General features: G+C 41.2%; 2 protein-coding genes across 2 annotated transcripts; one reads left to right on the top strand and one right to left on the bottom strand.

Moving 5' to 3' along the window:
• Positions 1 to 3340: 3340 nt before the first annotated feature.
• Positions 3341 to 3946, top strand: LOC122638975. The gene has a single exon (XM_043831822.1). The coding sequence runs from the start codon at positions 3341 to 3343 to the stop codon at positions 3944 to 3946; it is 606 nt and encodes a 201-aa protein (XP_043687757.1).
• Positions 3947 to 7326: 3380 nt separating this feature from the next.
• LOC122638974 (disease resistance protein RPV1-like) lies at positions 7327 to 17561 on the bottom strand. Its single transcript, XM_043831821.1, has 5 exons — positions 16994 to 17561; positions 9533 to 10631; positions 9067 to 9408; positions 8268 to 8969; positions 7327 to 8064 (listed from the first exon to the last, which is right to left on the bottom strand). Exons 1-5 carry the CDS (start codon positions 17497 to 17499, stop codon positions 7327 to 7329), a joined length of 3387 nt encoding a protein of 1128 aa, XP_043687756.1. The 5' UTR covers positions 17500 to 17561.
• Between the last annotated feature and the right edge of the window lie 4719 nt (positions 17562 to 22280).

The following is a 22280-nucleotide window of genomic DNA, read 5'->3' as shown; positions in this document are numbered from 1 at the left end:
CCTTGGGGAAGATTGCTAGTGTACTTGGTGTTCCTGTTTGTGCTGATCGACATACATCACAGCGTGCTCTTTCGCTCGATTCTGTGTTCTTATGAAGATGGAGGATGGTCTCCCATCATCTGTACCAACTCTGCTTGACGATGGCTCCATCTTAGAACATAAAGTGGACTATGACTGGGCACCACCTGTTTGCCACAAGGGCAAGGTTTTTGGCCATTGTGATAGAACGTGTCCTGCGGTAGCTGTTATGCAACATGCCAAGGAGGGTGGGAAAAGTGTGGATACTTAATGGAGGAAGGCGCTTGGCAAGCCTCTTTGCGGCGGTGAAACAAGGGAAAACAACCTCTTCCGACGGAGTTCGCCACTGTCTCTCCGGTAGAGGTTACCCAACCTTCCACGGCGAGTGGCAGCCAGGTTTTGACAGTTTCAAACAGTTCCCTCCCTGCATCAACCTCTTCTGCTAATGGACAACCCACGTCCATGATGGTTGTTGACGTGGAACATGCGCCCAATGTGGACCCCACTCCAGTGTTGGGAGCCGATAAACAAGGGAGCTGAGTACATCCAGTGGAAGGTGATACATAATCGCTCCATGAAGGAAGTGGTTGTGCCAGGGTCGACTATGGGGACTGCTAATAACCTTACACTCCAAGACAAGGGCTCCTCAAAGTCAAACTGGGTTGATAAACCGGCAAACCCGAAGGTTGGGAAAGTTGGGGAGAGAAAGTCCAATCAGTTCTCTGCTCGACCGATGGCCAATACCATCGATGCAAACATTACAAAGAACAGGTTTGAAATTCTACAGAGAACTACTGAGGAATTGGCTGAAGGGATGTAGAATGACAGCTCTATCGCCACGAGAGAGGGAATGCAGTCCTAGGCGGGGTGCCAAGTGCAGCGCCCACCCCCTCCCCATCTTCTAAGTGATAAAGGTTGGATCGTGGAACACGCAGGGTCTTAATGAAACAGGGAAGCATAGGGTTGTTATGGATTGGGCATCCTCAAACAATCTTTCTTTGTTTGGTTTGATGAAGACACGCGTGAAGCCAAGCAATTTTGACCTTGCATCACAGCCTTTTTACCGACAATGGAGGTGCGACACAAACTATGCTGATTCAGAGGCAGGGCGTATTTGGGCCTTCTGGGATGATGAATATCTTCATTTCAAACCTTTGTTCACATCGACATAAATGATCCATGCCAAGGTAATTATCAAACTTACCCAGCAAGCATTCCTTGTGTCATTTGTGTATAGTGCAAATTTCCAGCCTGAAAGAGAATCCTTATGGAATGATTGTAAAAGATTAAGTGCAAGTTGTTCTGACCCCTGGATCATCCTTGGAGACTTTAACTCTATTAAGTCCCCAGAGGAAAAGGCGGGTGGCAGACCGGTGACATATAGAATGGTCCAACCTCGAATGGACTATATGATGGATTCTAACCTATGTGACCTTAAGTGGTCTGGGTGTAGATTCACATGGAGTAACCAGGGAGTGGAAGCTGATCGAATTTCTTCCAAGATTGACCGAGTACTTATCAATCCACACTGGCTTGCGGCTTTCCCCACTTCTTTTGTTGTTTTTCAAAACCTAGGTGTCCTTGACCACAGTCCAATGGTGGTGTATTTGGGGACCCGGCCAACGCGTCGTGGCAAACAATTTTATTTTTTTAGTCACTGGGTTGATCATGCAGATTCTATTCCCATTGTCCGTGATGTTGGAGTGAGCAGGTCAGCGGATCCCCCTTGTTCAAGTTTATGGCTAAGCTACAGAAACGCAAATCAAGGTTGAAAGATTGGAGTAGGACTGTATTTCATGACTTAGATTCTCAAATTCAGAACATGGGATCTACAGTGGACCAGTTACAGTCCAAGATTCAATCTGGAAATGCGTTGGTTGAGGACCTACAACAAGAGAGAATGGCTGTTCTAATGTTAAGGTGCCTTTTGACTACCTGTGAATCTGAACTTCGTCAACGCTCTTGTGTCAAATGGCTGCAGCAGGGTGACGGGAACACACAATTCTTTCATCGTTCCTTGAAGACACAAAGGGCATGAAATTGGATCACAAATTTCAAGACTGATGAGGGCAACTGGCTTACTGATGATGCAAGCAGTCAAGTTGAGGCTGCTCGGTTTTTTGAAAGAGCCTACGGTGGATCCCCACAGGTTATTTGTGAGCCTTTTGATCTCCCCATCGACAGGTCACTGGAGTAAATGGAATCCGCAAACTTAATTCGACAGTTTACTGTTGTGGAAATCAAGGCCGTGGTCTTTGATGCTGATGATGACAGTGCCTCGGGCACCGATAGGTTTGGTGCACACTTATTCAAGAGGGCTTGGGAGGTTGTTGGAAAGGACCTTTGCAATGAGATTCTGGATTTCTTTACTTCCCATCGAATGCCTGATTAGTTGAAGCTATCTAGACTTACTTTGATTCCAAAGGGATCCTCATAGAACTCATTTGCTAATTATAGACCAATTACAGTGAGCTCTATGATCTAGAGACTAAACGCCAAACTTATAGCGAATCAGATGACAGGGGTGCTTCACATGGTGATCAGAGGGAATCAGTCTGCCATTGTAGAGGGTAGGCACATCACAAAGAACATCCTATTATGTTAGGAACTCCTGCATGATTACCATACCCCTAAGGGAATGCCTCGGATTTGCTGCAAAATTGGACCTGAGAAAGGCGTACAATTCATACCAATGGAGTTTCCTTTTCACGTTGCTCCACAAGCTGAATTTTCCACCTCCTTTCATTGCTTGGGTTGTTCAATGTGTGGTTAACCCCAGTTATGTCATCTTTCTTAATGGTGCTCAATCTACCAGGTTTTTTGCCAATAGAGGCCTTTGGCAAGGATGTCCTTTATCTCCTTTCTTATTCAACATAGTTCTACAATTTTTTATTGATTCCATTACTTTGGCGGCCAAGGAGGGAAAGTTTGAATACCACCAATATTGTTCCAAACCAGAGATTGCCTTCGTTTACTTAGCTGATGATTTGTTTATTTTTGGTAGAGCAACGGTAAATAATGTTGGTATCGTGGACCAGTTATTTACTAAATTCTCAAGCATGTCAGGGCTCTCTATCAAGAAGGACAAATCCAGTATCTTTTTTGCCAATTGCTCGAACAACCTTGAAGATCTTTTTTGTAGGACTTTGGGATGTGTTAGGGGCATGCTACCAATTAAATATTTGGGGGTTCCCCTTGCTTCTAAGTCCCTTCGATCCCAGGACTTCGTGGAGTTAATCAAGAAGGTAGAGCATAGAAAAACTCTTGGAAAGCCAAGGCTTTGTCCAATGCTGGCCGACTTACCTTGCTGCGGTCCACTATAATGGGGGTAATTGCATATTGGGTGAATGTTTTCCGGCTGCCTCAACAGGTTATCGCTTCTCTGGAAAGGCTGATGGTACACTTTCTGTGGCTGGGTAATGCAGATAAGGGGTCTTATAAGGTTTCTTGGAAGGTGGTATGTAAGTCAAGAGAGGAGGGTGATCTAGGTCTGTGCCGGCTGGATGATTGGAACAAGGCAGCCCTGATGTGCCAAATTTGGAATGTGGCTTCTAAGTCATCCAACTGTTGGACTCAATTTATTCAGCATAGGTGGTTGAAACGACACTCAATCTGGTCCTTGACATGTCCTACACAGTGCTCTTCTTCCTTCAAGGCCATTTTAGAAACCCGACAGATTGCCAGCTTAAGTGTTCGCTATCTTATAAAAAATGGTGAGGGTACACTCCTATGGTATGATCCATGGTTGCCCAATGGACCATTAACAAAGGAGGGGTGTGAAGGGTTTTTGGTTGCTGAGGCCCTTGGAAGAAGGCCTTTTGACAGTGCTGCTACACTTTTGAACACTGAGAATCAGTGGGAAATGCCTAATGAGTATCCAGCCTTAGACGCTAGATGGAACGAGATCTCTGCTACTAAGATATGCTAGCTCCAGGCTATGGAGGACACTACAGTTTGGGTACCATCTTTAAATGGAAAATTCACACTCAAATCTGCTTGGGAATCCACCCATCACAACACTGTCGTCGTTCCATGGCACAAGCTGATCGGGTTTGCTGCCTCTCATCCTCGCTTTTCCTTTATCCTGTGGCTTGCCGTTCTCCATAGACTACCTACTAGAAGTCGACTTCAAACCTGGGGCCTTTCCATTGATGTATCATGCCTCTTATGTCAAGGCTGTGTTGAAACTATGGACCATCTTCTCTTTTAATGTCCCTTCTCTATGACTGTATGGAAGGGAATTCTTCTTCTTGGTGGCTACAACTGGGAACCATTGGCGTCTTGGCAGGATGAAATTTCTTGGTTAGTTGATCATTGCAAGGGGGATTCTCTTGTGTCTCAAGTGAAAAGATTCAACTTTGCCACCACAGTCTATCGCTTATGGATGGAGAGAAATAATAGAGCCTTCAAACAGCGGGCTGGCACACTCTTAAAACTCATCATCCATGAGACTCATGATCGGTTCTCTGGTTTGCAAGGGAAGATCCCAGATAACACCTTCAATAGGGAATTCTTCTCTCGCTGGAAAATTGAGGTTTCTTTTGCACACAACATCCCAAGGACTGTGATATGGTTGCGTCCTCCATGTGAATGGGTGGCGATAAACTGTGATGGCTCAATTCGCAACAGCATCAGGGGTTTTGGAGCTATTGGACGCGATGCCTCTGGAAGGTTTCTGTTTGCTCTGGCGGGGGCAGTGGAAGATGATAACATTCACAGAATGGAGCTTATAGCAATAAAAAGGGGGCTTCTTAGAGCAAATGAATTGGTTTCGATCAAATACAGGTGTGATCAGATTCACTTACTGCCACACAGATAATCCTGGCCCGCTATCAGGTGTCGTGGTACCTTCTTGGTTTACTGTTTTTGGTGAATAAATTTTTTTTTTTGGTGAATACCTTCTTGGTTTACTTGGAGATACACCTAAAAGGGTAAAGCTGTTTGTAACCAATCCAGTTACAACAATGTTTTGTAACCGGACTTATTTGTCCATCTCATATCACTTGCCACCTTTTAAAGGCAGGGTGATTTTCGTAATTTCCCCCTCCCTCTCCTTCTCCCAATCTCCCCCTTCTTCTCCATGTCGGTCTCCCCTCCACTACCAATCCCTGCGCTCAGCCTTGCCCCCATTCCCCGCAACACCCCCCGCCCAGCCCACTTCTCACAGTTATCAGAGGCAGCAACCCACCGTTTCCATCTCCACACCATTTCAGCTAAATCAGATCTTTAAAGCCCTGAAAAAGAAATTGCTAGACTTTAGGTATCTAGCCCAAACTCCTCACAAACCAAAAATATTTGTTTTTGAAAATCAGAAGTTGCAAAGTGATCCAATTCTCACAAACTATGAAGAATGAGCTTTCAAAGCACCAAAATCTCATGTATGAATCCGGAAATCTTTGTTCTTAAAATCAGATGTTTGTATTCGGTGCTTTCTCTTTTTCTTCTGATTTTCAATTTTATCAATTGAATCCCAGCTGAGCTGCAGCGGTGACGGATGAGGAAGCACAGGATACAAACGTGGTTTTGATAAGCTTCGATGAAGTGATTGATGCAATGGCAATTCATGATGAGGCATTAGCATTAGCATAAACATTGGAGTGGAACAAGCGGGCACCACCACCGAAGCCACTACCATCATCATGATGGAGGAGACGTAGAGTGGAATTGCAAGCTCAAATGGGGAGAGTGGGGAGTGGGATTTCTCCAATTAATTATGGGATTCCGATTTGATTTCCTCGTCATTTCGAAATTCATTGTGATATACAAGGACCAGTAAAACCCTAAGCAGTATTTGTAGCACTTTGCAGTGGATTGTGGACCGAAAACAACAGTTGAAGTCAGGAACTAGAAGCACTTGTTGACACCGCAGAAGAATTTAGAGGGTTCGGTTCAGGAAATCCAGAGGTTGAGAGGAAGGGAGAGGGAGAGGGAGCCGGACATGGTGGTGAGGTGGGTGCTGTCGGAACCGGGGAAGAGGGAGATAGAGAGGGAGAGGGAGAGGTTGTACCAAATTTTAAAATTACAATATTAGGCTTTCTAATTTAATGCCACATCTATGTATGATGGGCGAAAATGTCCAGTTACAAATTCTGCTTGTAACCTTCTTGGTTACAAACAGATGCACCCATACTTAAACTACGAGATAGCTTTAGAAGCTGTGTTTTTTCGCATCATGTTAGAGAGTAATTCTTATGCATACTTCTTGGCCGGATTCCTTACCTCTTGCCAGGTGGTTCATCTCTGTACTGATAGTCTCCCTGAAGCACTCTCTCGTTTAGTAAGAGAGGATGCCTCAGGGAAGAAGTTCTATAGGATGTAATTATGTAATTCTTTTTTATTAAGATAACATGATAATTAGACGGAGATAGTAAAGCTTGATAATCCATTTCTTAATTAAGTTGGAAAATAGTGAAGTTGATTTGCAATGTAACTTAATTAAATATCTAGCTAGATAATCTATTAGTGGAAGATGAGGTGATATTATTTATCTAATTATGTTACTCTTACAAACAAATAATATATGGTTTAGTGGAATGTTTAGAGAATCAATAGGCATTGTTTTTGGAATATTATTACTAAATGTCTATGCTTAGAATAATTAAGAATTATCCCATAGGTATGTATTATTAATTAGAGGTGTTGATATGTCATTAGTCTAGGCGTCAATTGAAGGGAGTCATAGGCAGTGTTCGATATGCATTTCAAGTCGATTTCGCATTCTTGGATGATAAAAATAGTTGTTTTAATTGTTCAAGAATGCAAAATCGACATAGAATTCATTCCGAAAATGCATACCAAACACAGCCATAATCTTGCATGTAGTGGTGTAGTGGCTCTTGAGCTCTCAACCACAGGCTTATAAGAGGTGAGGTGTCCTCTTTGCTGAGCTAAGTTCTAAGATAAAGACACCTAAGCTAAAGGGAAAACATGTGGCAATGTCTGCATTTCTTTTGTTGCCACATCGTATATGGTTTGGTAAAAGTTTTTATACACGGCCGTACATGTGCACAATCGGCATTAAATATAGTCATATTTGCATAACTGTTCATTCGAAATGACACAAATACCTTCCCCAAAAGGTTTTTCTTTTGAAATTTGGTTGATCTATCTGGCCTTTTGCAGTCAGATAAAAAAAAAAATTGCTTAATGTAGAACCAAAGATTTTGGGGACTCGGTTTCTGTGCAGCACCCTGCTCGGGCTGCACGTGCAACGCTAGACACAAGCATGAAAAGACCGCCTTACCCCTGCCCGAGTGTTTATGGATGTTGATTCTCATCGGATCGATCTTGTAAATATCCCCCAATAAGCTATGGACGGAATCCAAAACATTGCAAACATATCCCAAATGATCGAAGGAATCCAAAACATTGAATGCTTGGGGACGATGCTTCAGAATTTTCCTCGGATACAGTCTCATGTTGTGTCGACGCATCATCAAAGATTTGGACATTCTCATTCTCATACTTTGATGAATCATATAAGAAATGAACCCCAATTTTCTTCACAACTGGAGATTCCACAAGGTCGGAATCCAAAAGAAGAGTAGAAACTTCCAGAGTATCCCCATATTCAACAATTGATTTGGGCAAAAGTCTTCCGGTGTGAAAAAAATCCATTATTACCTGATTCTTATTTGTATGCTTAACCAGATGAGATCGTTGGGTAGAGGATGGTCTCGATCCAACACAATTTGGTATCTTAATCACCCAAGTAGTCTCTTCTTCACCGCAAAGTGGAATATAAAGGGTGCGACTCCATGTCAAATCCTTTGATTTATTTTGAACTACAACCTTTCCAGCCATTGAAGCCATTGATCTATTATGAACTCGAAGCACTCCGCCAATTATGCCACGAGTTGCAGTAAATTGTTCTCCGAGCTCCGTTAAAACAATGCATATAATCAACCCTTGAATCTCCATGTTTGGAAGTTGAGGAACCTGACAAGATAATGAATCTGACGACTCATTTTGAAACTCAAACCACTCTGGAACCTCATTCCCATTAAAAAATATGTCACACTCGACAATGCTCGCAATGCCAATGTCCTGTCCAGTGAACCAACAAATCATGTTATCTATATATGTATATATATGAGAGAGAGAAAGAGAGAGTGTTAGGTACTTGATCGATTTGTCAAAAGCTTGGAAGCTGATGGTATGCGTTAAATCAAGTCCTTTAAATATCCCATACTAGGCACATAACAGAGAGAAAGAGAGAAAGAGAGAGAGAGAGAGAGAGAGAGAGGAACCTGAAAGATTGTCTTCTGGACACAACTTTTCAAATTGAAGCAGCCATCTAACGTTATCGTTTTTGCAGAATTCAAACCCTCAAAGCCCTCAATTTCAATCAGTTTTTCACACATTGAAAGATCGAGCATCGTAAGGTGCTTCAAGTTTGACAAATTTGGTAACATTTCCAACTCCCAGCAAAATGATGCATTAAGGGAACACAAATTTGATGGAAGCATTGGGAGTGATTTGAGTCTCTTACATGTCGACACATCCAGAGTTTGAAGTTTTGAAAGATGGCCAATGCTGGATGGAAGGCTCTCAAAGTTGTTCCAAGATAGATCCAATGACTCCAAAGAGTGTAACTTCCAAAAGTCATCGGGTATATCACCATCTCTTAGATTGCAATATCCCAAAGTTAAGTATTTTAAGGAGCTTAAATTGTAACAAGAGGGCAATTTTTCTAGTTCTTGGCACCCAATATCAAGTGTTTCAAGCGATGCCAATTTACTAATACCGCTTGGAAGATTCCTCAGATTCCTGCAACCCCCCAGATTCAAGTTTACAAGTTTCTCAAGACGATCAATGCTTTCATGGACTTCAACCAAACTTTCACAACATGTAAGAATTAGTTTCTCAAGATTCGGAAGCCCTGAGAAGTCCGGCGTATGGGTTAGGTAGCTTGACATACTAAGATTGAGTTCCTTCAACCTTATGAGATACTAGAAGAAAGGGGGAAAAATTAGTTTCCACAAATTACATATGATTAAAAAAAAATCAAACACATAGATAAACTCGACAAATTAAATTGTGACATACCTTGGTTCCCTTCCATACTTCTTTGAGATTGCTACCTTGCATGTCAAGAATAACAAGGTTCCCAAGGTGAAAATTATTTGGTATACATTCAAAGGGGAACCTTTCCCATCTAACCCAAACTAACTTTCTGAAACAAGAAACCTGTTCTTGAAGAGAATGTTCGCAATCTGTATCAATGGAGAATATTCGACTATCAACTCCATATACTTGTACCGGATTAGTAGGAACATCGAGGAATCTTAGATTCGGCATTTTAGAAAATCCTAAAGTGGTTAACATGCCAAACTGTTCCGCATTATATCGAAGCAAGTTTAATCGAAGGACTTCAACTGCATCAGTTCCCTGATAAAATTGGGAATTATGAAGAAAAGGAAAATGTTAAAAGTGAGGACAATTTTCATATCTATTTGCTAATAATCAATCATCATATTGTGATAAGAGATTAACCCGGGTAACTAATACTTACAGAGAGGTTTATCAATACATCAATGACATCATCAATATCCCACAACCTACTACGTCCTCCTGGCTTCTTAGGAGACTGTTTGCGAACAATTTCCCTTCCCATGTCTTGTATCAGATCATGCATACATAGCATGTTATGTTCATCAATTGTTACTAGAGACCTCTCTGTGAGAAGTTTAATTCCGGCTTCTCCACCCACACCACAAGCATCTAGAATTGTAATGACAACGTTTTTGTTCATTCCAATGAAAAAGCATGATATATCAAGGAATATGGTCCGGTCAAAATCATCTAATGCATTATAACTTATTTCAAGTTTCTCTAAAATCTGATCATTGGGAATCTTCCTTAACTTCTTCAATTCCCTTTCCCATTCAACTTGAATTTTTTTGCATAGAAGCGAACCTAAAACCTTAAGAGCTAATGGAAGCCCTCCTGAATAACATATTATCTCATTTGAGAGCAGCTCATAGCCTTCTAATGGATGATCTTGTCGAAAGGCATGGCGGCTGAAAAGTTGAAGGGATTGATTTTGATTCATTGTCTTGACCAAATATTTTTCATCCACCTCGAGCTTATTTAGCAAATGTTCGTCTCTAGTTGTTAGGATGATTCGACTTCCTAGAGCAAACCAACCATACCTTCCAGCCAATTTATAGAATTGTTCCATTTTCTCCACATCATCAAGAACAATAAGAACTCTTTTACAACGTAGACGTTCTTTGATAATAATGATTCCTCGGTCCTCATTGCATATGTCTATGTCTTTTTTCTTTAAGATATCAGACATAAGCTGTTTTTGTAAGAGAACGAAACCGTTATGTTGACTCGAAACCTCTCTAACATTAGCTAGAAAGCTGCTACCTTCAAAACTTCTAAAGATGTTGTTAAAAACTGCCTTTGCTATAGTTGTCTTACCTATTCCTCCAGAGCCGTATATCCCTATGATACGAACAACATCCAATCCATCTTTTAACAAACCGCCTATGTGCTCAATGTGGGAATCTAACCCAATTGGATGTTCTGCGACATGCAAGCATGTCTGGTTCGCTATTGTCAACACTTCATCAACAATTTTCTTTATAAGCTCTGCCTCATGCCTGGCCATTTTGATACAAACAAAGAAATAAAAAAAGCACATTAATAAATCTTTATTTAATAAATCAATAAGGCTGCAACTATAAGGAAGCATTAACTAAATTTGAGTATGTTAGTTAAGCTAATACTAATATATTGGTAAAAGGATTTTGTTTTAACATATATAGACCATGCTGCTTACAATAGATGGGAGTTTTCATCTACATGGAGGGCTGACTTGGCAGATCCAAATAATAGCCACAAGTGATGTAGATCGAAGCATGAAGGAAAAAAAAAGAAAGTAACATACACATGTACAGTGATTTGGGGTTTGATATGGATAAGCTAGTGGAGATTGAATGTAATTCGAAGAGTAAATTTCAAAGTCGTGAAGGACTCCTACAACTGTTATAATTAGTTTTATTAGACTAGAAAGTTCTTACTTTATAGGATTGCTTTTCTGTAATGGGTAGTTTCTATTTTATTGGTTGTAGTTTCTGTTGGGGGCAAGATGTCTTGCACTCCGTTGCTTGGTTTTATGGGTTGATATGATTTTGAAGGGCCGTTAAGAGGCTGTAGGTCTTGAGGCCTAGAGGAATCGGCCCACTTGAGTGTCAATCTACTATTCTAGTGGGACTTTAGCGAACCAATGGGTCTATGTGGAGGGTTGGGGGGCGGTAGTCCCCAAGGAAAATTTTTATGGACTATATGGATATTTGCGTAAAATTCCTCTAAAGGGTTTCGCTATAAATATGTAGCGAGGGTTCTTTCTGTATGGCGAAATCTGAGAGAGGTGTGAGGACGAGCACTGATAACTCTATTCTCCATTGATAGTGAAACATATCTCATCTCACCGTGGACGTAGGCAATCTTGCCGAACCACGTAAATCCTTGTGTTCATTGTGTGATTGTTGTTCATGATTTGCTTTCTTTTCTATATCGTGTTAGGATTTGTTTTTCTATAGTTTCTTACTTAGATTAGGATTGGGTTGCTCTTGTAATTGGGTTATTAAATTTATTATAAATAAATATGCGGTAGACCAGTAAAAGAGGCAGAGATTGAAGAGAAAAGAGTTATTGATGAAGTTGTGAGATGCGGCCACGGTGAGATACCTGGGTGAGAATCCCTGGGTGAGAGGATGATAGGCTGAGATAAAATGGTTGAGATAGCTGATCCCATCCCCCTTCTATATCCCTTTCTTCTTCTTTTTCTTATCCTTTTAGGTTCTCCTTCATATGTAAACAAAAAATAGCAATAGAAGAGTTTTAGTTATTTAATTTTTGTTCTTTTATTGTATTGATCCTGCTACAATTGTCCTCCCATGTTTTCCCTGGTTTGAGGTCGAGTTTACACTAACAAGGTTTCTCGCCCAATGTTGAATCCACTTTTTTTTTCTTTCAGATTTTTAATTTTCTAAAGACCAAAAGATTTTTAGTGCCAATCCCTCATTGCTTATTGTAAATTTAAGTTTCCTTTTTAATATAACTACTTATGATGTCTCCCAATCTGCCAATACCAAGTCTCCCTCTCTCTTTCCAACCCTAACTTGATACTACCAACGCAAACTTTCCATAATCTCACCCTTTCCCACTATCTTTTCTCATATCTATATCTATCTTCGTAACCCGTGTGTTGATTATACCATTTTTTAAAGATTTTTTTAGACAATTTTCATTCAGATTTTTATTTTTTTTTTACCGAATTTTTTTTTTGCTATCCTTAATGAAAGACTTTGAAATGTATCTCTGCCTCCTTTCTATGCCAACTAACTCCTTCGGAAACTATATCTTATTCCTCCACATTGACCCCCTAAAATTTCACCCTTTTTCCAATCTTTGGTCATGTTCAATCCATGATGTACTCACCCCCTCCACCCATAAATTATAAATGAATGGATGTTGATGTTGGAATTGAAAGGTTTTTATTGTATACTATTTTATGATTTTTCTTTTTTCTTTTTTATCTTCGGACACGAAATGTATCTTCATTTTGTATTTCAGCTTGTTGCGTCAAGAAATCTACACAAGTTATCCTCTAGCGTTATAGCCTGCACAGAAGGGTAAAGAAGACACCAGAGAGCTGATTTTCACCAGCAGGGGACTCTCCAATGCCTAAGTCAAATCTCTCTAAATTAGCAACAATTGAGGATCATTCAGAAAAAATGCCTGTACGGTTGTTCAATTCTATCTTTTTTTTCTTCTTGGTATTCTTTATCTCTTCCCTTCACCCCATGATGTGAGATAGAAAAACTTTTCATTATGTTATATCATCAGGGTAATGATACACCAACCTGCTAGTTCTTTTTATGAGGCACAAACAGGAGACTCTGTACCTGATTATACCTGAGTATATATAGGACTTATGGTCGGTTGAAGCGGTGAAGGAGAGAGTTCCAAAATAGTAAGCTTTGTCTTTGGTAACGGAATCACCAACTGAGTTCCTTTAGGAGTATGATCCCTGATTTGCTGGGATTTAGGAGTACTTCTTTGATAGGCTCCTTAAAGAGGCAGGTTAGTGTGAGGAGAGAATATTCTAGGCCGACGTCGCGGATTGTGCAGCTTTTAGAAGGTTCCACTCTGGGATAGGTCACGGGAGTGAACTGGTATCCTTGATTTACTAGGAGTAGATTTCTTTTAACCATGTGGCACAATCTAATAGTGTAGTTATATTTGAGTATAACACACCTTAATGGGTTTTTTCTCTTCATTGATTTTCCTGATCTTTTTCCATTGATAATTTTTCTTATTTCTTACATTCATAATCATCTAGCATCTTCTAAATTTATTTAATTGGCACTAATCTGTAACTAAAATATTTTCCCCTTTTGTTTTTTGCTTCAATCACAAGCTTAATTCAATTTGTTTTTTTTTTTTTTTTTTGGGGCGCATTTTAGTTTGTTTATTAAGTCTTAATATCTATACCCTTTTCTTGAAGCATATGAATTTTGGCTAAGAAGCATGTCTATTTTCTTGTTTCCATTAATCAACTTTTCTAGAGATGCAGATTCGACTGATCCAAAACAATCGAAATAAATGGGGTAGGATTGGTTAGTCAACTTGTTTGACCAAAAAGTTTATGAGAATTGATACAGGTAAACTAAACCAGGCACTCACGGAGTAACACGTAGAAAATTCCCACCAGGTCATACGTCCCCAAAACAGAAACCAGCGCCAAGCCTGATGCTCGCTAATTGTGTCCTACACAGAATATGGAAGCCAATCTCTGGCCCCAGAAGGAACAGCGTATCCTCAGTTCCCGAATAGAGAAGAGAATCATCTCACAAGCATTTTCTTGGGGCCCATAAACTTTAAGATTAACCCTGTGGGGGATGTTGTATTTATCCCCAAGATTCCCTAGAGAATCTGCGGTTCATCGAGTCCCTAATGTCAAAGGCTGTAGATAACCAAGTGGTGGTAGCCCACCTAACTGAAGTACCTATGCCATTGCCCACCATAAGCCGCTTTGCTAGGGTTTCCTCCCCGGCGGCGGAATCAGGGATTTCCAGTACCTGGACATCGGAACCGTTAGCAGAAGAGACAGAGGGGGAGAGGGTTTTCTTAGGATCACAGTTATAACTCTCAGAACCCATACTCCAGATACGGTCAGGATAACCCTTGGCCAACGCTCCATCAGAAACGAAACCAACAGAGACGCATAAACATTTTACATTTGACGACTTGTAGAAGAGACTCCCGCAGCTCATATCTGAGCTGAGGGAGTGGGGGGCCTCTGATATAGGTCAAAAACAAGCCCCTCACGAAGTGACACATAGACCATTCCCGCTAGTTCATACGTCCCCAAAATACAAACCAGCACCAAGCGTAATGCTCGCTAATTGTGTCCTACTTAGAATAGGGAAGCCGTCTCCCGACCCCAAAAGGAATAGCGTATCTGGGACTCAATTCCCAAATAGGAAAGGGAATCATCCCACGGCCTCTGAAAAATAGAAGTTTGCCAAGAGAATGAATCTCCATATTTACTCCCGTCTCCCAAAAGGAAACAACTAAAGGCACTATAAAAGGGGCTCACTCGAGCAGGTATGGATCCAACTAGGGCTGCAACAGGGTCAGGTTGGGTCGGGCTTTTTAAAACCCTAGCCCAACCTTGTGTCCCTTTAGCTGGGCCCAGGCCCGCCCTGACCCTGACTCAGGGTCTAAATACCTTGACCCTAACCATAACCCTGACGGGCCAAGCCCAGCCCAAGCTCACCTTGATTGGCCCTGCAATACGCAAATTAAAATAACAAGTATAGAGAAGATGTGAAAGAGGAGGCTTGAACCCAAGACCTCACAAACTACCAAGTGCGCCACACACTTCTTTATATGTATAATACCTTCTATTATTTAATAAATAAAGAATTTTCTTCAGGGCCATCAGGATTAAAAATCAGGGTCAAAATCAGGGATGGGCTGAGCCCGTGGTCTCAACCCTGACCAGACCCGACCCTGACTCAGGGCCAAGAATTTCTGGCCCTAACCCGCCCTCAAGGCCAGAAATCTTAGCCCAGACCCTGTTCGGGTTCAGGGCGGGCCAGGACAGGTTTGGACCGACAGGGCAAAACTTGCAGCCCTAGATCCAACTCTAAGTTTTGTGATGTCACTATGCAATTCTGTACTATTGCCTGAAAACTGACTTAAACATCAGAGAGTCCCCCCTTTAGCCCATCTCCAGTCACCTCTGATGTCTTGTCTTTCAATCTTGGAGGTCTACAGCATCCGCAGATTGTACTGTAGCCATTGCTGTTTTTCTGCCGCAATAAGAATCTATTAATTGGTTGGACCGTGGGTAGTGGGTTAATCAATTTGAGCAGCTAAAGTCATTCTAGGTTTCAAAATATTGTTTTATATTACAATATTATAGTATATTTAAATTATAAAAATTCACTTATGAATTAAATTTTCATATACAACAACCTTAAAATTCATGCAAATTTCTTTGGAATTAGGGTTCATCATACCAAGGTCCTAAACTCCTTCCACCATAACTCTAATAAATACGTACCGGCTGTTCATTTAACCCCAAATTTGGACGTATGTCGTTTATGCCATCATTTATCTATGGATAAATTTTTATATTAATTAATATAGGATTCCCCTGTGTTATTACAAGAGTTTAATAAAAAAAGTTTAAAAGCCTAAGTTATCTTTATCTGCCAGACACCAATAATAAGAGTTGTCCGTTTAATCAGACGCGATTAAAAGGTAAACCCGAAATCATCTACCTTTGACTTCGGATCCAGAACCAACAAAAGAAGGGGAAAACGGATAAATGAATTACAATGATTTAATCATGGTTCTAAGTATAGGTATAATATCATATATTGACCAATTCTTATCGGTATTGACCTCCCGATACGGGTCGAGTGGGAAATAAATGGTTCAATACATCTTGTAATCACTTAGTGCATGATTCCACCTAATCCATATCGAAATCATACTAGTAACAGCTAAGACCAATATGGGCAACAAAAGAAAAAGACCAATACGGGCAACAATACTGATACTATAAATAACTATGGGTTTAATACGAAAATTTGACAAATGAAAGCTGGAAGATTATTTCCTCTAGTTTCCTACCCGGCCCAATTCCTTTAGTGCCTGTAATAAGAGGAGTAACCCTAACCGGGTAGGGGTAGGGTGGTCATTGTGCCCCTCCCCCCTATTATAGGCACTAGGGGAACTAGGCAGATCATTATGTACTCCATTTCCCTATCCGGTCCATTTCCCCAAGTCCCTCTAATAGGGACAGAAATGACCACCCTACCCCTGCCCAGGTGGGATCCATACCCCCTATTAGAAGAACTTGGGGAACTAGACCGGAAGGAAATGGAGCAGATAATTTCAGGAATTGGAAGAGATAAATATCCAGTGAAAGCCTTCACATGGTGAAGTAAAGTAAGACACCAGAATTCATAGGCGGTCGGTCTATGTTAGTAGGGATGTAAACGGATCGGATTCGGCTCGTATAGTGCTATATCCGCATTCGCTTTCGATTAGCTTTCGAACGGATTCAGATAGTGCTAAACGGATATAGACATGGATACGGATCGAATATTTTATCCGTTTACTTGTAAATAAAACTTTTTGGATAACTATAGCCTATCCGTATCTCCATCTGTGTAGTTTTTGAACGGATTCGGATAATGCTAAACGAATTCCGCCACAGATACGAAAACGGATTTCGACTATTCATTTACACCTGTTAGGGATTGAGATAGGACGAGCTGTCGTATTGGCACCAGCTGAATAGGGATTAGTAGTTCATATACATTTAAAATTAAAGTTGGGTAGTCCCTAAATCCATGGTAGATAGAGATAGACCTCATCATTAACTATTCTAACCAAATAATAAAGCAGTATTAAAAGGAATTGATTAAAGACTTACCCATCTGCAACCTTTATTTGATCCCATCCTGACAAATTCGCAGCTTGTGTGAGAGCAGCCCTCCACGACTTCACCTTCCCCATCTGGTTCTTGAAACGCTTTTCATGTCTCTTAAATGCCTCAGCGTAAGTGTTACGCTGATGCCTGACATCAGATGGATCTACCTTGTAGAAAACAGGTAAAACCTTTTCCGTTCGGCCATCTTTTTTGCAATCGATGATATTAGCGAGCTCGCTAAGGCACCAGGTCGAAGAAGCATAATTCTTAGAGAAGATGATAATTGCAATTCTAGAATCCTCGATGGCTTCCATCAGTTCTGAAGAGATATCTTCTCCTCTGTTTAGCTCTTCATTGTCTCTAAAGGTGTGAATCCCATCCCGGACGAACCAGTTAAAGAGGAAATCAGTGAAGTTGGTGCGAGTATCCTGACCACAAAAACTCAAGAAAACATCATACTTCCACGGACGGGAGGAAGAGGAGGCTCCATAGGTCATCTCGGCAGCCATGGACTGGACAAACCACAGGATCAGATGAACCGATTATTTTCTGTTACCTAAAGAACGAGAGAGAGAGAATAAGTCAAGAGGCATGGGAGAAAGACTGCCCCAGCAGGGATTTATATAATTAAAAGCAGTTCAATCAGAGCAGAAGTAGGTTTAGAGAATAAAAATCCATTACTTTTCTTGTGTTGTGGACCACGTAAGTACACTGGATTGGGGAGCAGGCAAAATTGAAAAAGGAGAAATATTCCGTGACTACGGCATTTCACCCACAAAGTCACGAATTTGTCACGCGGTTTTCACATGGACCACACACTTTATGTCATTCTGAACTGAGCGGTAAACATCACTTTTTGACTACTTTATGTCTTGCTGAGTTGAGTGGAGATGCTGTGTGTCTTCGTTGTTTGCTCAGGTTCCTTTTCCGGTCAGGTCGTAGTTTTCTCTAATAGGGGATGGAAATGACGATCTCATCCCTTGTCCGAACACACTGCCTAAGTGAGTTGAGGTTGTCATTTCTATTCTCTTATGAGAGAATCCTGCGAACTTGACTGATCGGCGAACTTGAGAAAAGAAAAATTCGTAATTCTACTCCTAAGTCTTGTCTTAAATCTGGATTTTTCTCCTCTTCATTTTTTTCAACTGTAATTTCTTGTTATTTTTCCTTTGAGAATACGATATATAGCACAACCAAATTTGACGGTTTGTATTTAAATGCCAACTTTTAAATCTTAACAAGCCTTGATTACACCAACCCCTGCAACCCCAACCAGCAACTGGTCTCAACTTCACAATTCTTTAAAGAAGAGAGACCTCCCACTGACAAAGTTTAGAGAAATCATAAGGGTTATCATGAAGCTAATTTGCTACGATCGAGATCAAAGCATGCAAACCAAGGCTGTTACATTGGAAGCCTCAAGTTCGGTTGCAAGAAGTGGTGTTGAGCAATGGTACAACAATAGGGATGTTTATCGGGAAAATGGGGACAAATACCCATATTTGTTTCCTCAAAACCATCTCGATATGCAAAAACATGGGTAACCATGTTTCATTGGGGGCGTTCTTGGAACCATGTTTTTATTTGGTTCGTTCTTGGACATAGGAAAAGAGACCGGATGATCCAAACACTTTATTTGTTTTTCCTGTGCCCTAGACACTCCCTGGCTTGAAAAAACAATTCAGAGAGTGTTAACAAACACGCTCTTGGTTGGCTGAGTGGGTCATGTCACAACTCACAACCTTTCAAAAATTAGAAATTTTCTTTGGTGTGCTTGTGAAGTAAGTCAACAACATGTGCGGCTATTGCTGATTAAGGATCCGACTCCTCTACTTCCTAACTTTGTATTTCCATCCTACTTCCATGACATCTCACTGCATCACCTGGCCTGATTCCCATCCAATAGGAGTTTAAAAAAATTCAAAATATTTTGAAAACCTCATCACATCCTGTTTGAATCACCTTAGACCCAAAAACAAATCCATCCGGCCAAAGTGCAGGAAACAGTGTCGGGTTGATTCAGTGAAGAAAGGTTAGAGGGGTGAGGAAGAGGCCGTGCGGTCGGTGGTCGACTGAGATTCGTGACCGTGTAGGGCGGTGTCGGCACTGGCTTGGCACGTTGGATACGGCTGAAGAGGCGGCGACGGCTTCCGATGCGGCGGCGAGGAGACTCAGGGGGTCTAAGGCTCGGACTTATTTTGAGATCCCTTCTCTGTTGTTGGACTTTTCTCCATCATTGTCGTCTTCATCCTTTGCTTCTTCGTTGCCTTTGGGTAAGAGCAAGTCAGGTTCAGGTAGTAAGGGAAAGGCTAGCCGGTGTAAGAGTAACAGAGCATGTGCCATGGTCACTTCTGTCCCTCATCTCTTCAGTTCCACTGCCACTGCTACTGCTACTGTGAGTGATGATGGAAGAAATCTTGGTAAGATAGAATTGGATTTGGAGTTAGGTGTGGGTTTCTCGAATATCAAGGCAGGAACTTGTGCTATTGCTGCTACTTAGATCTAGATGGGATTACCTACCTTTTCAGTTTGCCCTTTTTATTCTTTTTTTTTTAGGGTTTGGGAAGTAGTACTTGTAAATCCAAGCAGAATCCATGGAGGGGGGTGGTGGAAATCGAAGGAAAGAGTGGTTTCTTCAGGTTCACGGCGGTGGAAGTTGCGATGGCAACCACAAGCGGCTTTGAGGGAAGTAGGGTTGGTGGGAGATGGCATGAACTCTCTGCATTCCAAGAAAGGCCTAGTGAAGTTGGAATTGTTTGTCTTCACCTGTGGAATCTCCCTCTCGGTGTTTTTCATTTCGGAGTAAAACAGAGCTGATGAAAATGCTTGCCTGTGAATGCAATTGAACTTCCTTAAGCTTCTTTTCTTGTTCCTTTTCTCCTAATGATTGAATGGGAGTGATTCTCTGCCGTAGAATTTGAGAAAATCATGATCTAATTACTTAAATTAAGGGAAAAAAATAAGAATTTTGATTAAAACTTTCGCTTAGACTAGAGTTTCTTCAGTGCCAGTAGCTTTTTGACCATTATCTCAAGCTGCTTCTGTGATTCACCTCTCCTTTGGAGTTCCATGCATATCCAACATTGGATCCTCCTCTCTCAATTTCTTCTGTCTTTTCCTTCTCTAATCTCAACCGTTCCAGCTTCTTCCGGATCGAACTCACTTCCTCTGCAAGAGATGCATCTAAAGGAACGATCTTGGATGGCGTTGAAGTGATCAGACGATTCTCCTTATCCGAATCGCCTGCCAGCGATATCTCTATCCGTTTAGGCTTGGAATTCATCTTGAACTGATCATCAATTGGATCCACTAGAAAATTCCTCGGCTGATTTTCTGCCAGTGATTTTGAGGTCCGACCACAGGAGATTGACAGGATAACAGTTCTTCCATGATTTTGGGTTTAGTTTGAATGAAATGGGTTTGGGTTGATGAACCGAATTGATCGGGTGGGCTTGGCTTGAGGTTCAAGATGGTTCAAACAACCATTTCATGTGGTTTTCAAAATATTTTGAATTTTTTTAATCTCAGCCATTGGATGGCTGTCAGGCCAAGTGGTGAGATGTCATGGAAGTAGGATGGAAGTACAACGTTTGGCAGTAGAGGAGTCTGCTGAATAGAAGGTTCCTTTTGATCACCATTATTTAAGGTGCGGTGAGGCGATGGAACCAATTGATCATATTATTATTTCTTGTCCATTTGAAAAGTGAGATTGGTTTGGAAACTCTCTAACTTATTGCATCGATGCCTTTTAACCACCTAGCATTTTTCAATGGATTAAGAAATGGAATTCTTTCAGTAGTCTTGGGAAGCAAAGTCAAAGGGAAACCACTTCTTTATGTAGTTTCCTTGTTTGGTACCTTTGGCGAGCCAGAAACGATAATGCTCACGCAGTATCATGTGGTCTCCAATCGATGTCATCAACCAAGCACAGTGGGCATATCGTGAGTTCCTCTCGCCTTAAAGTCCTTGTTCAGTGGAATCTTAGCAAACCCAATTTCTGATTTATCTACTTCTAGAACTTGGACTGGTCCTCTACTATTAAAGTATAATTTGTTTCCTCAATTCATTAATTCTCCAATGGAGTATATAAAACAATTACAATAGATGAGAGAGGTCACCAGAATATAAAGAGAAAGAAAGATTATAATACAAAGTTTTCATGTAGAAAGGATTCCAGAAATCTCTTGCAATCTTGGACAAGAATCCATATCACATGTGATGAAAGAGACAGAGAGAGAGTGTATCTTCCATTACACGCCCTCAAGGTGGAGAATCGGGAATCCGAATCTTCAACTTGTCCCTTAGAAACTGAAAGCAGGTCGTGCCAAGTGCTTTAGTAAATGTGTTAGCAAATTGGTCCTCAGTTGAAATAAATTGAACCTGAAGCTGCTTTTTGGCCGCACGATCACGAACAAAGTGAAAATTAATTTCAACATACTTTGTGCAGGTATGGAAAATAGGATTCGCCCAAAGAGAAGTTGCTCCAATGTTATCACACCATAATATGGGAGCACCATCAAGGGGATAACTGAGTTCACCGAACAAGGACTCAAGCCATATTAATTCAGCTGAAGCAACAGCCAAGGCTTTGTATTCAGCCTCTGTGGAAGATCTAGCCACAGTCTTCTGCTTACATGATGTCCAAGAAACAAGATTGGGGCCAAGAAAAATTGCAAATCCCCTAGTGGAATTATGATCAAGGCCATCACCTGCTCATTCTGCATCTGAGAAGGCCTGTAAGGAATGGAAGGTTGACCGTTCAATAAGTAAACCATGATTATTTGTGTGTTTGAGATAGCGAAGTATTCGCTTCATCATCTACCAATGATCTGTAGTAGGGGCATGCATGAATGGACAAGCCGGATTTACAGCAAAGGAAACATCCAGGCGTGTTAAAGTAACATACTAGAGAGCAACTACTACCGATCTATACTGAGTGGGATTTGATAAGTGAGCACCCCCTGCAACTGATGCCACTTGAGTTGTAGCCATAGGAGTCTGCACTGGTTTGCAATCAGTCATGCCAGCGCGATGCAGCAAATCAGAAATAGAACGAGATTGAGAGAGATGAAGCACCTTGGAATGACGGGTGGCCTGAACACCAAGGAAAAAATGCAAATCACCAAGATCTTTGATGGAAAATTTGCCAGAAAGCTACTGCAATAGGGAAGAGATCATAGATGGGTCATTGCCGGTAACCAAAAATGTCATCCACGTATATCCAAATGTAGCTAACACGAGTCCCTTTATTTCGAATAAAAGAGAGGTGTCAGTCCTGGAACCATGAAAA

This window comes from Telopea speciosissima, chromosome 9 (assembly GCF_018873765.1).
Source record: "Telopea speciosissima isolate NSW1024214 ecotype Mountain lineage chromosome 9, Tspe_v1, whole genome shotgun sequence".
NCBI classification, from domain to species: Eukaryota; Viridiplantae; Streptophyta; class Magnoliopsida; order Proteales; family Proteaceae; genus Telopea; species Telopea speciosissima.
This window is presented reverse-complemented; position numbering and strand designations above follow the sequence as displayed.

Bases quoted from the DNA above. Each gene is read 5' to 3' on its own strand.
- LOC122638975 (XM_043831822.1), top strand. From the start codon at position 3,341: ATGGGGGTAATTGCATATTGGGTGAATGTTTTCCGGCTGCCTCAACAG.
- LOC122638974 (XM_043831821.1), bottom strand. From the start codon at position 17,499: ATGGCTGCCGAGATGACCTATGGAGCCTCCTCTTCCTCCCGTCCGTGG. The intron at 10,632-16,993 runs GTAAGTCTTTAA...CAAAATGGCCAG, and splicing joins CAAATAAAGGTTGCAGATGG to GCATGAGGCAGAGCTTATAA. The intron at 8,970-9,066 runs GTATGTCACAAT...CCTTTCTTCTAG, and splicing joins AAGTATGGAAGGGAACCAAG to TATCTCATAAGGTTGAAGGA.